The sequence below is a fragment of the Entelurus aequoreus genome, linkage group LG14 (genome assembly GCF_033978785.1).
Source record: "Entelurus aequoreus isolate RoL-2023_Sb linkage group LG14, RoL_Eaeq_v1.1, whole genome shotgun sequence".
Classification (NCBI taxonomy): domain Eukaryota; kingdom Metazoa; phylum Chordata; class Actinopteri; order Syngnathiformes; family Syngnathidae; genus Entelurus; species Entelurus aequoreus.
The window spans coordinates 26,223,693-26,236,174 of record NC_084744.1 but is presented as its reverse complement, the minus strand read 5'-3'; the positions used below and the strand labels follow the sequence as shown (position 1 = coordinate 26,236,174).

General features: G+C 39.8%; 1 protein-coding gene across 6 annotated transcripts in view; it reads left to right on the top strand.

Moving 5' to 3' along the window:
- The window catches only part of LOC133664641 (F-box-like/WD repeat-containing protein TBL1XR1), a 104,447-nt gene that overhangs the window by 74,832 nt on the left and 17,133 nt on the right, over positions 1–12,482 (top strand). For all 6 annotated transcript variants that reach the window (XR_009828604.1, XM_062069448.1, XM_062069449.1 and 3 more), the window contains 3 exons: positions 3,850–3,991; positions 4,107–4,170; positions 4,250–4,347. Coding sequence is in view for 5 of the 6 variants with exons in the window: in XM_062069448.1 (XP_061925432.1) it covers positions 3,850–3,991; positions 4,107–4,170; positions 4,250–4,347 (304 nt within the window). In the remaining variant the exon portion in view is untranslated. The remainder of the gene's footprint in view (positions 1–3,849; positions 3,992–4,106; positions 4,171–4,249; positions 4,348–12,482) is intronic.

Below are 12,482 nucleotides of genomic sequence, written 5' to 3'. Positions count from 1 at the left end.
CTGCTCATATTTAAAATGATGAAAGACATGACGGATGTATTTTTTTTAAATGCATTTTAACTCGTAAATAAACCTAAATAATAGTCCGTTACAGCAGAGCCAATGAGAGGTCCTTGATTCCGCCCATAAAGCCCAATAAAAAAACATCCAAAAAGCGCCAACAATACTCCATTAACATATTGTGACTTGAATATTAAAGGCCTACTGAAATGAATTGTTTTTATTTAAACGGGGATAGCAGATCCATTCTATGTGTCATACTTGATCATTTCGCAATATTGCCATATTTTTGCTGAAAGGATTTAGTATAGAACGACGATAAAGTTCGCAACTTTTGGTCTCTGATAAAAAAAAGCCTTGCCCCTACCGGAAGTAGCGTGACGACACCGGAGGAAGGACTGCTCATATTTTCCTATTGTTTACAGAGAGAGATTCGGACCGAGAAAGCGACGATTACCCCATTAATTTGAGCGAGGATGAAAGATTCGTGGATGAGGAACGTTAGAGTGAAGGACTAGAATGCAGTGCAAGACATATCTTTTTTCTCTCTGACCGTAACTTAGGTACAAGCTGGCTCATTGGATTCCACACTCTCTCCTTTTTCTATTGTGGATCACGGATTTGTATTTTAAACCACCTCGGATACTATATCCTCTTGAAAATTAGAGTCGAGAACGCAAAATGGACATTAACAGTGACTTTTATCTCCACGACAATACATCGACGAAACACTTTAGCTACGGAGCTAACGATAGAAACAAAATAAATAAATCCCTGACTGGAAGGATAGACAGAAGATCAACAATACTATTAAACCATGGACATGTAAATACACGGTTAATGCTTTCCAGCCTGGCGAAGGTTAACAATGCTGTTGCTAACGACGCCATTGAAGCTAACTTTGCTACGGAGCCAACGTGATAGCATCGGGCTCAAATGCAGATAGAAACAAAATACATAAACCCCTGACTGGAAGGATAGACCGAAAATCAACAATACTGTTAAACCATGAACATGTAAATACACTGTTAATGCTTTCCAGCTTGGCGAAGCTTAAAAATGCTGTTGCTAACGACGCCATTGAAGCTAACTTAGTAACGGGACCTCACAGAGCTATGATAAAAACATTAGCGCTCCACCTACGCCAGCCAGCCCTCATCTGCTCATCAACACCCGTGCTCACCTGCGTTCCAGCGATCGACGGAAGGACGAAGGACTTCACCACGATCATCCGTGCGGTCGGTGGCTAGCGTCGGCTAGCGCGTCTGCTATCCGAGTAAAAGTCCTCCTGGTTGTGTTGCTGTAGTCCGCCGCTAATACACCGATCCCACCTACAACTTTCTTCTTTGCAGTTTTCATTGTTCATTAAACAAATTGCAAAAGATTCACCGACACAGATGTCCAGAATACTGTGGAATTATGAGATGAAAACAGAGCTATTTTGTATTGTATTTAATGGGGTACCGATACTTCTGTTTCACTGGTTACGTCACGCGCATACGTCATCATCCAAAGACGTTTTCAACCGGAAGTGTGTCGGGAAATTTAAAATTGCACTTTATAAGATAACTCGGCCGTATTGGCATGTGTTGCAATGTTACGATTTCATCATTGATATATAAACTATCAGAGTGCGTGGTCGGTAGTAGTGGCTTTCAGTAGGCCTTTAAATATGTATTAGTGATATTGCTATTATAAGCGCTAACGCAGACAAACTATTTATGGCTGAGCCATGATTACTAGCATCTAAAATGGGAATATACCAATATTCAATCAGTCGGCATCCTAGCGACAGCAAATATTGTACAGTAAGTGATGTTTTATTATGCTTGTTTGGCTCTCATGAAGTCTGCAGTGAGTAATAAGCAGTGATGTTTTGTTTAAAAAAAAAAGCAAACATTGTGATGCATTTTTGAAATGTTTGCTTAAAATTATCAAAATACAAAAATATTAAAGGCCTACTGAAATGAGATTTTCATATTTAAACGGGGATAGCAGATCCATTCTATGTGTCATACTTGATCATTTCGCGATATTGCCATATTTTTGCTGAAAGGATTTAGTAGAGAACATTGACGATAAAGTTCGCAACTTTTGGTCGCTGATTAAAAAAAGCCTTTCCTGTACCGGAAGTAGCGTGACGTCACAGGTTGAAAGGCTCCTCACATTTCCCCATTGTTTACACCAGCAGCAAGAGCGATTCGGACCGAGAAAGCGACGATTACCCCATTAATTTGAGCGAGGATGAAAGATTTGTGGATGAGGAAAGTGAGAGTGAAGGATTAGAGGGCAGTGCAGGACCCAGGGTGTATCTTTTTTCGCTCTGACCGTAACTTAGGTACAAGGGCTCATTTTTCTATCACGGATTTGTATTTTAAACCACCTCGGATACTATATTCTCTTGAAAATGAGAGTGGAGAACGCGAAATGGACATTCACAATGACTTTTATCTCCACGACAATACATCGGTGAAGCACTTTAGCTTCGTAGCTAACGTGATAGCATCGTGCTTAACTGCTGATAGAAACAGAAGAAACATGCCCCTGACTGGAAGGATAAACCGAAGATCAACAATACTACTATTACTTCTACTATCAGGAGACACCGAACCAAACCATGGACCTGTAACTACACGGTTAATGCTGTCCAGCCTGGCGAAGCCTAGCAATGCTGTTGCTAACGACGCCATTGAAGCTAACTTAGCTACGGGACCTCGACAGAGCTATGCTAAAAACATTAACTCTCCACCTACGCCAGCCAGCCCTCATCTGCTCATCAACACCCGTGCTCACCTGATCATCGGTGCGGTCGGCGGCTAGCGTCGGATAGCGCGTCTGCTATCCAACTCAAAGTCCTCCTGGTTGTGTTGCTGTAGCCAGCCGCTAATACACCGATCCCACCTACAGCTTTCTTCTTTGCTGTCTTCATTGTTAATTCAAAAAATTGCAAAAGATTCACCAACACAGATGTCCAGAATACTGTGGAATTTTGCGATGAAAACAGACGACTTAAGCTGGCCACCGTGCTATTCCAAAATGTCTGCTTCAACCCGTGACGTCACGCGCAAACGTCATCATACCGAGATGTTTTCAGCCGGATATATCCCGGGAAATTTAAAATTGCACTTTATAAGTTAACCCGGCCATATTGGCATGTGTTGCAATGTTAAGATTTCATCACTGATAAATAAACTATCAGACTGCGTGGTCGGTAGTAGTGGGTTTCAGTAGGCCTTTAAATGGTATTATAAATGTGCCTGTTACCACATTATGTACATATTTACATCATGTATATAAAACCTCAATGGAGGTTTTTGAGTGTTTTTTTATGGGCTTTTATAGGCAAAATAGAGCAACTCCCATAGGCTCCATTGTAAGCGGACATTTAATCGCATTTATTTACTATTTAGAATGCATTAAAAAAAATACACTCGCCATGTCTTTCATAATGGTTGTGAACGATAAGCGAAATTTTAGAAAAGTGCAGTTTCAATTCAAACCATGGACTTTATTTTGTTCTATTATGTTTTTATTAGCTGAGGATTTGAACATCGCTGAAGCTTTTATTTAAAGAAGATACTTTACTATACTTATGTTATTTTCATGGCTTTTTAATATGTTTATGTGCATTATTTTTGCATGATACCATAACATTTTCTGAAAATTACCCATGTTAAGGATTAGTTTCATTTGACACATATATTTGGGTTTGACTTTGTCTAAATTCACTGTGCGGGGGAAAAAAATTGCGATATATATTGTATACCGGTATTCAGCAAAGATATTTTGGTAAATGAGTTTTGGTCCATATCGCCTAGCCTTAAGTTGTATTTTGTTTTACTTTGATAGGTCTGGAGACTCGACGGCTCGAATCTGGAATTTAAGTGAGAACAGTTCGAGTGGTTCCACCCAACTGGTTCTGAGGCACTGCATACGGGAAGGAGGCCAGGATGTACCCAGCAACAAAGACGTCACCTCACTAGACTGGAATGTGAGTATGATTGAAGTGTGTGTTTGACTTAACACACATGTGATCGCTGTTTCTGCCAAACGCATCCCTTCCGTCTCTCCCCCTGTTTCTATGATGAAACATTTTTGTCTTTCAGAGCGAGGGCACACTTCTCGCGACAGGCTCATATGACGGCTTTGCGAGAATATGGATAAAAGACGGTGAACCTCTTAGCTACAATTTTTTAAGTGGTTATTTTGCCCTTTATCTTGCCCTGTTTTAATGGCCTTGTGTTCACAGGTAACCTGGCCAGTACTTTGGGTCAGCACAAAGGTCCCATATTTGCACTCAAGTGGAACAAGAAAGGAAACTTTATCCTTAGCGCTGGGGTAGACAAGGTAAGTGTAGAGTTTAACGTCTTAACCAGGGGTCCCCAAACTGTTTGACTCGGGGGCTGTATATATATATATATATATATATATATATATATATATATATATATATATATATATATATATATATTCCAGCGAGTTAATCCGTTTTGTCATTTATGCCTGTACCGGAAGTAGCGTGATGTCACAGGTTGAAAGGCTCCTCACATTTCCCCATTGTTTACACCAGCAGCGAGAGAGATTCGGACCGAGAAAGTGATGATTACCCCATTAATTTGAGCCAGGATGAAAGATTCGTGGATGAGGAAACGTGAGAGTGAAGGACTAGAGTGCAGTGCAGGACGCATCTTTTTTCGCTCTGACCGTAACTTAGGTACAAGCTGGCTCATTGGATTCCACACTTTCCTTTTTCTATTGTGGATCACGGATTTGTATTTTAAACCACCTCGGATACTATATCCTCTTGAAAATGAGAGTCGAGAATGCGAAATGGACATTCACAGTGACTTTTATCTCCACGACAATACATAGGCGAAGCACTTTAGCTACAGAGCTAACGTGATAGCATCGGGCTTAACTGCAGATAGAAACAAAAGAAATAAACCCCTGACTGGAAGGATAGACAGAAAATCAACAATACTATTAAACCATGGACCTGTAACTACACGGTTAATGCTTTCCAGCCTGGCGAAGCTTAACCATGCTGTTGCTAACGACGCCATTGAAGCTAACTTAGCAACGGGACCTCACAGAGCTATGCTAAAAACATTAGCTATCCACCTACGCCAGCCAGCCCTCATCTGCTCATCAACACCCGTGCTCACCTGCGTTCCAGCGATCGACGGAGCGACGAAGGACTTCATCCGATCATAGATGCGGTCGGCGGCTAGCGTCGGATAGCACGTCTGCTATCCAAGTCAAAGTCCTCCTGGTTGTGTTGCTGCAGCCAGCCGCTAATACACCGATCCCACCTAAAGCTTTCTTCTTTGCAGTCTTCATTGTTCATTAAACAAATTGCAAAAGATTCACCAACACAGATGTCCAGAATACTGTGGAATTTTGCGAGGAAAACCGAGCTTTTTGTATTGGATACAATGTGTCCGAATACTTCCGTTTCAACGATTGACGTCACGCGCGTACATCATCATACATAGACGTTTTCAACCGGAAGTTTGGCGGGAAATTTAAAATTGCACTTTATAAGTTAACCCGGCCGTATTGGCATGTGTTGCAATGTTAAGATTTCATCATTGATATATAAACTATCAGACTGCGTGGTCGGTAGTAGTGGCTTTCAGTAGGCCTTTAACATTGTCACATTATCGATGGGAAAATTTACTTTTAGACAATATGATTTGCCTGAGCGGCTAGGAGACACCAAGAGTAACAAGCGGTAGAAAATGGATTAGAAAAAAAAATAATAATAATTTTTTTTTATATTATTTTTTTTACTTGGGACTTCCCGTGAGCCGGATTTTGGATGCTGGGGGGCCGGATCCGGCCCGCGGGCCGTAGTTTGGGGACCCCTGGTCTTAACGATGCGGTCATGATGACGTTTTATGAATTTAGTGCATGTTTCCATCTGTAGGTGAAAGACGTGTGTGCAGATATTTTTTGTCTCGTTTTTGTATTTAGCACAGGAGATACACACAGTGGCAAAAATTCATGTGAGGACCTGAAATCTAAAAAGGATCAAAAAGGGGAACTGCTCTTTTTTGGAATTTCCCTATTTACAATCCTTATGTAAGACAAGAACACACATGTATTTCTTTGTTGATGTATTCTAACTCATAAACGCTAACAAAAGTCAGGTAACAGTGGTGGTAATGAGATTCACTCTATTCTTCCTGTAAAGCGCTCTAAAAACATCTAAAAAACTCCATCAATAAGTATTTAAGTAATGCAGGAACAAGCACTTTCATAACAATATGTAGTATTTACGTATTTTGCTCATTTTAGCAAACAGCGCATTAATTCTACAGACTCCTCACAAAGCTCACTTTTTGCTTTAAAGGCCTACTGAAATGAGATTTTCTTATTTAAACGGGGATAGCAGATCCAATTTATGTGTCATACTTGATCATTTTGCGATATTGCCATATTTTTGCTAAAAGGATTTAGTAGAGAACATTGACGATAAAGTTCGCAACTTTTGGTTGCTGATAAAAAAGCATTGCCTGTACCGGAAGTAGCGTGACGTCACAGGTTGTGGAGCTCCTCACATCTGCACATTGTTTACAATCATGGCCACAAGCAGCGAGAGCGATTCGGACCGAGAAAGCGACGATTTCCCCATTAATTTGAGCGAGGATGAAAGATTCGTGGATGAGGAAAGTGAGAGTGAAGGACTAGAGGGCAGTGGAAGCGATTCAGATAGGGAAGATGCTGTGAGAGGCGGATGGGACCTGATATTCAGCTGGGAATGACTAAAACAGTAAATAAACACAAGACATATATATACTCTATTAGCCACAACACAACCAGGCTTATATTTAATATGCCACAAATTAATCCCGCATAACAAACACCTCCCCCCTCCCGTCCATCTAACCCGCCAATACAAATCAAACACCCGCACAACACACTCAATCCCACAGCCCAAAGTACCGTTCACCTCCGCAAAGTTCATACAGCACATATATTTCCCCAAAGTTACGTACGTGACATGCACATAGCAGCACGCACGTACGGGCAAGCGATCAAATGTTTGGAAGCCGCAGCTGCGTACTCACGGTAGCGCGTATCCAACTCAAAGTCCTCCTGGTAAGAGTCTCTGTTGTCCCAGGCCAATGGTAAAGTTTGACTGTCATCGTTCGGGAATATAAACAATGAAACACCGGCTACGACGTAGCCGCTACGTGTTTGTGTTGCTGCAGCCGGCCGCTAATACACCGCTTCCCACCTACAGCTTTCTTCTTTGCTATCTCCATTGTTCATTGAACAAATTGCAAAAGATTCACCAACACAGATGTCCAGAATACTGAGGAATTTTGCGATTAAAACACGACTTAATAGCTGGCCACAACGGTGTCCCAAATTGTCCGCTACAATCCGTGACGTCACGCGCAAACGTCATCATACCGAGACGTTTTCAGCAGGATATTTCGCGGGAAATTTAAAATTGCACTTTACTAATCTGATAGTTTATATATCAATGATGAAATCTTAACATTGCAACACATGCCAATACGGCCGGGTTAACTTATAAAGTGCAATTTTAAATTTCCCGCTAAACTTCCGGTTCGAAACGCCTCTGAGGGTTGACGTATGCGCGTGACGTCAATCATTGAAACGGAAGTATTCGGACACCATTGAAGTCAATACGAAATAGCTCTGTTTTCATCTCATTATTCCACAGTATTCTGGACATCTGTGTTGGTGAATCTGTTGCAATTTGTTCATTGCATTATGGAGAAAGAAGCTGAGCAAGCAAAGAAGAAAGTTGTCGGTGCGAAGTGTCTATTTTGCGAGGGAAGTCAGCAACAACACGTACACAGCCGGCGCTTCTTTGTTTACATTCCCGAAAGATGCAGTCAAGATGGAAGAACTCGGACAACAGAGACTCTTACCAGGAGGACTTTGATTTGGATACACAGTTGACAGTTGCGATAACGTGAGTACACAGCTGCGCTTCCAAACATTTGATCGCTTGCTATAACTAGCTGTAGCTAGGAGCTAGCATTAGGATTAATTTGTGGCATATTAAATATAAGCCTGGTTGTGTTGTGGCTAATAGAGTATATATATGTCTTGTGTTTATTTATTGTTGTAGTCATTCCCAGCTGAATATCAGGTCCCACCCGCGCGCTTCCAAACATTTGATTGCTTGCCCGTACGTGCGTGTCATGTACGTAACTTTGATTAAATATATAAGCTTTATGAACCTTGGGTTAGGTGAACGGTTGTTTGGGCTGAGTGAGTGTGTGTGTTGTGCAGGTGTTTGAATTGTATTGGCGGGTTATATATACAGGATCCCGTCCATATTACCCGCTCGAGCTATAACTAGCTCGAGCTAGTAGCTAGGAGCTAGCATAACAAACACCTAGGTGTTTTTATGCGGGATTAATTTGTGGCATATTAAATATAAGCCTGGTTGTGTTGTGGCTAATAGAGTATATATATGTCTTGTGTTTATTTACTGTTGTAGTCATTTCCAGCTGAATATCAGGTCACCCCCGGCTCTCACAGCATCTTCCACTCCCCACTAGTCCTTCACTTGCACTTTCCTCATTTAAAAATATTTCATCCTCGCTCAAATTAATGGGGAAATCGTCGCTTTCTCGGTCCGAATCTCTCTCACTTCATGCGGCCATCATTGTAAACAATAGGGAACTTTGCGTATATGTTCAATTGACTACGTCACGCTACTTCCGGTAGGGGAAAGCCTTTTTTTATCAGATACCAAAAGTTGCGATCTTTATCGTCGTTGTTCTATACTAAATCCTTTCAGCAAAAATATGGCAATATCGCGAAATGATCAAGTATGACACATAGAATAGATCTGCTATCCCCGTTTAAATAAAAAAAATTCATTTCAGTAGGCCTTTAACAACAGCTACTACTACTTTTCACAGACTTCATGAGAGCCAACAACTGCTACTTTGGGACAAATGATGATGCAGAACGTTATATTTTTTAAGCCTGAATATAAGGAGGATGAGCTACTAGTTTTGGAAGCTGAGTGATAAGTAGATCCAGCAAGTAGCAGTATTGCTAAGTGCTAAACACGAAATACAAACTAAGAACATAATAAGACAATCACTTACTGTACAATGTCTGCGCTCACTGGGATGCCGACTAATGGGATGTTAACATCTTCCCTTTTAGATGAAAAATGACTCATAATCCTCGCAAAGAAAAAAGGGGGTAGAACCAAGCGTCTTTTCTTGCCATTCTCGACATTTTCGGGGATAAATTGTTTGTCAGAGTTGACCAACTTCTCAGTTTGTGGCCACAACCTTCCATTATTTGTAATCTAGAAATACCTTTCATTGTGGAGTTTGCACTTTCTCCCACCTCCAAAGACATGCACCTGGGGATAGGCTGATTGGCAACACTAAATTGGCCCTAGTGTGTGAATGTGGGTGTGAATGTTGTCTGTCTATCTGTGTTGGCCCTGCGATGAGGTGGCGATTTGTCCAGGTTGTTCCCCGCCTTCCGCCCGATTGTAGCTGAGATAGGCTCCAGCGACCCCGAAGGGAATAAGCGGTAAAAAATGGATGGATGGATAGCTGCATAAGCTAGTTCCCTCTCTGTGATCGAGGCGCCGCTTAAAGTAGCTCCTCTGCGTTAGTGCTTATAATAACAGTATGGCTAATACTTTGTTGATATTTAGGTCACGAGATGTAAATTAAGTATTGTGGGTGGTTTTTTTGAGGGTTTTATGGGAACTATAGAGTACTCCCATTAGCTGCATTGTTAGCCATATCAGCTATACAATGCGAATTAGAATGCATGAAGAACAATTATGTCTTCTTGTCATACATAGGGATTATGAAAGATAAGCAAAATTCCAATAGAAGTGCAGTTTCCCCTTTAACACTCTTTCTGGTCTGGTGAACACCGCCCTCTAGTGTTTGTCACTTTAAAATATATTTTTTTGACTCTAAACATTTATTAACAGATATCTTTGCACTTCTTTTTTTGAATATCTGAAATATTTACCAAAAAAGAACAAAAACACAAGTTTGTTTTTTTTGAAGAGGGGTAAGCAATGATTTCAAATTATTTTAATAAAAATATATCATTACATTGCAACTAGTGCTGTCAAACATTTTAATAAAATTAAACACAGGGTTCAATTTAAATTAATCACAATTGATTATCAATTATTTGAATTTATTGTAATCAGGATTCATTTTGCTCCAGCAAATAGACTCAAGAAAGAAGAAAAAGCATATGCACTTAATGTGTTTATTTAACATGTATCATTTTGAGAAAATAATCTTTTTTTTTTAAAAACAAATATTTATCCACATTAATGTGGACCTGTTACTTATTTTGAATTAACGTGCTATTTTATGATGGAAGCACTTTGATGAAAATAAAAACCTCCCTGCAGTGTCCCTATTTTGTATTAAAAATGCACACTTTGAAGACACTAATCTGTATTATATGCTGTTTATGTAACAAATCAACATAACAAGCGGGTAATGGCTCTCTTTCTTTATCCAAATACAACAACAACAACAGCCAGCTTAATTGCCAAAGCGTCCGCACACACACAAAAGTCCCTTTGGTGCTCTCCAAAATGTTACCAAACATCTTGCCACTATAAAAAAACAAAAAAAAGATAATCCTTTTACTTTGTGTCCTTGAATATTTTTGACATTTTTGAACAGTCTGGGAGTGGCAAACAAGCATAGCGTTGCCTGGCAGCCACCACAAGCTTTAGAAAAAATTAGCAGCGTGAGGCGGTCCTCCATCGGCTTGTGTCCTGGTACTGCATTCTACTTCGCTGTTATAAAGGTCCCCGCTGGCATTTTTCCCCAAAAAAAATTATGGTCTTATCACAGTTAAAAACTTGCTAAAGTAGAAACCCCCTTCGCTGATAAAATCCTCGAAGCGGCAGCTTTGTCTGAACAGGCTCGCCATGCTGCACCGGCGCTGTGAAGGATTGCTCACCTTTTTAAACTTTTCCAAACACCCACGTGTTACCTTAAATTGTTTACAGTGCCGGGTTCAAGCATGGTCACTTTTGGACATCAAGTCGCCAGATAAATGGCAAGCCCTCTCTCTGAAATGCTATTGCCGGCTAGCAGCTTCTGATTTAGCCACACTAGCAACAGCTTTTCCACCTGGTCGTGCACTTAATCTCCGTTTTTGCGCAGATATTTAACCCCGTTGTCAGAGTTAGAAACCATGTAAACTAGAGATGTCCGATAATATTGGACTGCCGATATTATCGGCCGATAAATGCTTTAAAATGTAATATCGGAAATTATCTGTATAGGTTTCAAAAAGTAAAATTTATGACTTTTTAAAACGCCGCTGTACGGAGTGGTACACGGACGTAGGGAGAAGTACAGAGCACCAATAAGCCTTAAAGCAGGGGTGTCCAAACTTTTTCCACTGAGGGCCGCACACTGAAAAATCCAAGCAAGCAGGGGCCATTTTGATATTTTTTTATTTAAAAAACCAATACAATATATGTATAAAAAAATATACATTTAGGCCTCCACTCAAACTTGATCCCGGGGACCCCAAAGGGTTTTGGTCAAAAAAAATATTAAAAATGTGTCATTATTCAGTATTATTATTTTTATTATTATTCAAGTTTTAAATCTCTAGATCAACATTAGGTCTATCTGTCAATATAACGTTTTTAAAGATTTAAGTTGTATGCTCTTTTTGTCAAAGAAAACCAATTTTTTTAAATGGAAAAAACACAAAATATGCAATATTTTCACCCTATAAAATTTTTCAGTAGAATATTTGAGATTATATAATGATTGGAGCCTTAAAAAGGTCAATAACTCATAACACCATTGATTTTAATTCTTTTTCTTTTTTTTTTGAGCAATGGCACTTAAAAACAAATCACTCTGAAATTATTGTGGATCCAAAAGGGTCCTACTCATCAAAGTGTTAAAAAATAAATTATACACTGTTTTTTACTGTTTACTTTTAACACAATAGTCTCAAGATCAACTTCAGATCTATCAGTCAATTATAAGTTCTATTGTTGTTTGTTTTTTGTTTGTTCGTTTTAGGCCCTTCCTTAAAAAAAAAAACGCTCAATTTTTTGTATCGCAAACACAAAATATGCAACATTTTTCCCCAAAAAATATGTCAAAGTGGAATATTTAATGTGACTTAATTGGAGCCTTGAATAGGTCAATAATTCATAATAACATTGATTTTGATTCATTATTATTTTTTAAAGAAAGAAACAGCCTGCATGGCAGCTTTGTGTTATTAGAGTAAACATTGCAACATTTTCTTGTTACATTTCACCTGTTTGCTCTTTTATACCACTTTTTATGTTTTTTATTTTTTTCAATAGTATTTTTAAAATGTGCCATGGGGCCGTTAAAAAATGACCTGCGGGCCGCAAATGGCCCCCGGGCCGCACTTTGGACACCCCTGCCTTAAAGGCACTGCCTTAAAGGCACTGCCTTTGCGTGCCGGCCCAATCAGAT